Here is a 4,815-nt window from a genome sequence, read left to right as displayed (position 1 = left end):
CTTTCCCGTCTACGAAACGAGACCACCATAGAGCCAGGCCTTATCAGAAATTCTTATCACAAAATCTCTTTCTTTATAAGTGTGGCATTTATAATTCAACTGTGTCTCCAAAATCAGCATTCACTTACAACCAACACGGGGGGCCCGGGGGTTGAACTATATTTTCCATTCTTCAGTTACCTACGCTACGAACGTGGTCGGCAATCCACCGTAGGTGGATTGCATACCTAGCGATATAGGTATACGCTTCTCATTATGTCCGCGATTCGATTCCCTACCTATGTGATCTGATGACTGATAGCTAGACAATCGACTGTTCACTTTTTAACAACATAGGAGATCCTATCCAGCCTATCCATTTACAACGTTTGTGACGGATTACTTAAACGTTCCCGCCAAAATGTCAAGACTTATCTCCAATCTTTATCACAAATCCTAAATTTTCGTCTTACAACTTTACTGTCGTGACTTATATAATATTTCAAATGACATTGTCTCTAAAATTGGTACCCACTCTCAGCGAGTCTTAACGGGTCCCGAGTTACACTTAGAGCTAGTATAATATAATCTACAAGTTACAACCGTGAAATAACGTAAATATATAATTAAAGTAGTTGATAGCTACACTGTGATAACATAAAAAGTCGGTTAGCTAATAATATTAGAATGGATGGTAGAATATTCTGTGATACTAATAAATCATTTGGTCAATGATAACTGATTAATTATTAACTTTATTAATGTATTCATAAATATCTATAGATATTCTATACTATGAGATTAAAATTGTGTTTTGATGATCTTTTTTGATGTAAAATGTAAAAATGTTCGATATCTAGTATGGTATAAATATCTATGCATTTATTAAAAAAAAAAACCTAGTGGCCGCAGGGGGGCCGCCCCCCACCGTGCGCACGTCTATGATAATGATAATAATAGTAAGCCATTTAGCTTGTTGAATGATATGGCTGGTTGTGCTATACCATTGAATAATGAAATAGATCTAAATATATAAGGTAGATCAATAGTTATTACTAGAATGTTCAAATCGTCTATGGTCCAAATCTATTCTACCCATTACTATAGACAATATTATCCTTAGAACACAAAAATGTATAACTCATAATCTACTCTTTCGAATTCTGATTTAGATAGATAGGTACATAAAAATTCTCAGCTGAATAATTAAAAGTGAAAACCCCCGTAAATATGGTTAAGTCTATTTCTGTTTGTTCAGACATCAAGACAGCATGGTCTATTTCTGCTCTCTCAAATTACCTAAATCAGCAATGTCATTACAATTATTTTTATTTAGTTAAGGGCTTTTTTACTCTGGCCGACTTGAACTAGTGTAGAACAACTTGAAACTGAAAGTTCTAGATCATTAATTTCTTGTAAGGAATTTTCTGTTTTTTTTTTTAATACTAAAAGTAGGTACTATATGTCTTAATATTTGTTTAATATTTATTATTAAGTATGATAAAATATTGGTAGTAATATAAAATTTGAAATATTCAATGATACCTGTAGAATATTAACCTCTAGTAGTTAAAAAAAAAATTATAAAATATAGTTGATTCTACAAGACAGGATTATTATTAACAGTCATTAATCATTTTAATTATACAAAAAAAATTGTGTAGCACTGAGGACCTAGCCCCCCTCCGACATACACGAGGGCCTACAGGGAAAATTCCCTTTTCAGTATAGGCCTTTATTCACTTTTGAGGGAAATATTTACTTCATTTTTATGATCTAATAATTGATTATCATTTAGGTAGTAATGATTGTATTCCAAGTATAGTCGAATTTTTAACAAATTGTGTGCAACAAGGTGTTATTCAACTTAATGTGGAAGAACTTGTTAAAGATGTTCAATTTACAGTTTCAATTCCCAAGAGGTAAATTAGATTTATTTTATGATTTATAATGATTTATATTTATATAAGATTTTAACACATCTTATTTATCTATTATTCACAACAAATAAGCACTCTCCACATCCTCTCCTAACCAGAAAAGCTTTGTTTAAAATTTTGTATGTAGCTTTCTTTTACATTTTAACATAGACATTAACAATGTGGGGCACCGCCCCTCTCTATGACTCAAACAGGACAATGTTCCCAGAGTTGCCCAAGTTACACCCATACGTTTTATTATGCCTAATTAAAAAATATTTTTAATTAATAAAGAAATGTGAATATTAACATACTGTATTTATATTGTTCTAGAAATATAAACTTCTGTAATTTAGCTAAGTCAGTAAATGTTAAAGATGATCAGTGTAGTCAGGCTATTGATTGGCATAACATTAGTGATGTCAACGAAGAATCTGAATTTGAAAATGAAGAAGTGGACAAACCCAATAAAAAAACTAATGCTACGACTACTACAGTTGAATGTTCCAATGAAACTTCTCAAAAAATCCAAAGTACAGTAGATTTTAAGCGAATACTATTTTATTTTAATTCTGTGTTAAACAATATGTATGTTGGGTTTTAGATGAAAAAGAAGCTGTACACCAAGTTATTTTCACTGATGGTATGACCAAGTTTATGCTGGAAAAGTACGGACAGCTTATGAATTTTATTGGTCCGATGAAGAAATTTAAAAGAAAACTAGATATGTGGAAACAAATAGCTAAAGATATGGAAGAAGAACTTGGTGTAAAATGTACACATACACAGATTGAAAATCGTTATAAAACCGTGAGCAAGAGAAAAAAAGTAATTGTTAATAATAACAAAAGTACAGGCGCAGCTAGAATGGATGATGAATATGAAAATGAATGGAAACAAATAACAAATAAGGACGATAGCATTATTCCAGAAGTCATGCGAAGTACAAAGGTTGTTGTTATTAATAAAAAGGATATTACAGAATCTAAACCAAAAAAAATGAAAACCGATAGCTCACAATTGATGTTGTTAAAATTTCTAAAGGAAAAAGAGGAATCTAAAGAAAGGCGCCATCAAGAAAAAATGGAGCTCATAAGATCAATTTTAAATAAATGAGTATTTATTTTTATGTATGGATTATCAGCTAAAACTGTTGAATAATGTTATGATTTTAAGCACTAGTCGTTACTCGTTTTATATTGTTTTATTTTAAAATTTCAAACAAGTGGTTTTTTTTTTTATAATTTTGTTATTTTCTCTTATAGTTTTTCATGGATTATTATTTATTATACATAAATATGAAATAAATATCAGCTAAAACTGTTGAATAATGTTATGATTTAAGCACTAGTCGTTACTCGTTTTATATTGTTTTATTTTAAAATTTCAAACAAGTGGTTTTTTTTTTTATAATTTTGTTATTTTCTCTTATAGTTTTTCATGGATTATTATTTATTATACATAAATATGAAATAAATATCAGCTAAAACTGTTGAATAATGTTATGATTTAAGCACTAGTCGTTACTCGTTTTATATTGTTTTATTTTAAAATTTCAAACAAGTGGTTTTTTTTTTTATAATTTTTCATGGATTATTATTTACTATACATAAATATGAAATAAATAAATTGTTATTAATAAAAAAAAAATGTTTATTGTAGTATATTGTTACACATAATATTTTATGTAAGACTGAATATTATTATAATTATAATTATTACTAACATTTAATTTATATAGAATTATTTTATTGATATTGCATGCTATTTTTTATAGCATCTCGTTTCGTTTCACCATTTTTTTTTAGTAACATATCAGTTTCAAACACTGTGTCGTCAGGTCCATTGAGTAATTCTTCATTTTCTTCATCTCTCAATTCAATATGGTCATCCATATCTATACATAAATTATGCAGTACACATGATGATATTATGAATTTAGTTATCTTGTCGACAGAATGTATATCCAACTGCAAAAGTTGCCTAAAGCGGGACTTGAGAAGACCGAATGTATTTTCAATCAGCACTCTAGTGGAACTTAATGTTTTATTAAATGTTTTCTGTGATTCAGTTAATCTTCCATAGTCTTTGTACGGTACAAGTAGCCATTCTCGAATAGGATATGCTCCGTCACCAAGTAAATTGTACTTATTTTCACACATTGATGGTAGATCTTTACTTAAATCAGATAAAACAAATACTCTGGCATCGTGGATCTTTGCGGGTATTCCAGTAAATACATCGATAAACTTTTTTTTGTAATCACACACTCCTTGTAGTGTAATCGATGGCATGTCATGCCTATTTGTATAAGTGCTTTTAATTTTGTGAGCTGGTGTTCGAATAGGAATAGATGTTCCATCGATGCATCCAATGACATGAGGCATTCCAGACACCTAAGCATAAAAAAAAAAGGTGCTCTGCTGTACAGTAGGTTACAAGTGGGTCACTGTATAATGGATGGTATTAAATTTGAATTCAATGATATAATATCATTGTATAAGAAAAACGATTCTGAGCGGAGACGGTATGTCAGTCTAGGTATAAGATATATTATGTACTTATCTATGGTAGGTATAAAAAAAAATTGACTTATAATAAAATCCAAATTAATCACCAAATTTCAAAATATTTTCACGTACCTACTTATAGAAAATGCTAATAGTATAAGCATTTGGTAAAAATGTCAAGTATCTACAGTTATTTTATTATTTTGAATTACAACAAAATAAATATTGATTGAGGAGAAATAGTATAATTTAGAAGAATAATCAAAATCAAAAAAATATCATCTTCAAACTCTTATAAGAAATTAATGTAGTTTTCGGTTAATATTTCTTGTTATAGTTAGAAAATATATGAAGAATATTATATTAATTTTTTAAATCTTAAATAGGAATAAAAGAAAACATTTTAT

General features: G+C 29.0%; 2 protein-coding genes across 7 annotated transcripts in view; one reads left to right on the top strand and one right to left on the bottom strand.

Moving 5' to 3' along the window:
- Positions 1 to 3,184, top strand: part of LOC100573190 — a 12,800-nt gene extending 9,616 nt beyond the window's left edge. For all 6 annotated transcript variants that reach the window (XM_029489837.1, XM_029489834.1, XM_029489835.1 and 3 more), the window contains 3 exons: positions 1,778 to 1,901; positions 2,232 to 2,431; positions 2,503 to 3,184. In XM_029489837.1, the coding sequence (XP_029345697.1) occupies positions 1,778 to 1,901; positions 2,232 to 2,431; positions 2,503 to 3,014 (836 nt within the window). In that variant the 3' untranslated portion in view covers positions 3,015 to 3,184. The remainder of the gene's footprint in view (positions 1 to 1,777; positions 1,902 to 2,231; positions 2,432 to 2,502) is intronic.
- Positions 3,185 to 3,646: 462 nt separating this feature from the next.
- On the bottom strand, positions 3,647 to 4,285 carry LOC103310635 (putative nuclease HARBI1). The gene has a single exon (XM_008189529.3). The coding sequence runs from the start codon at positions 4,283 to 4,285 to the stop codon at positions 3,647 to 3,649; it is 639 nt and encodes a 212-aa protein (XP_008187751.1).
- Between the last annotated feature and the right edge of the window lie 530 nt (positions 4,286 to 4,815).

Source organism: Acyrthosiphon pisum, chromosome A2, assembly GCF_005508785.2.
Source record: "Acyrthosiphon pisum isolate AL4f chromosome A2, pea_aphid_22Mar2018_4r6ur, whole genome shotgun sequence".
NCBI classification, from domain to species: Eukaryota; Metazoa; Arthropoda; class Insecta; order Hemiptera; family Aphididae; genus Acyrthosiphon; species Acyrthosiphon pisum.
The sequence above is the reverse complement of the archived record's forward strand: the minus strand, read 5'-3'. Positions and strand labels throughout refer to the sequence as shown.

Coding starts and splice junctions, on each gene's coding strand:
- LOC103310635 (XM_008189529.3), bottom strand. CDS start 4,285: ATGCCTCATGTCATTGGATGCATCGATGGAACATCTATTCCTATTCGA.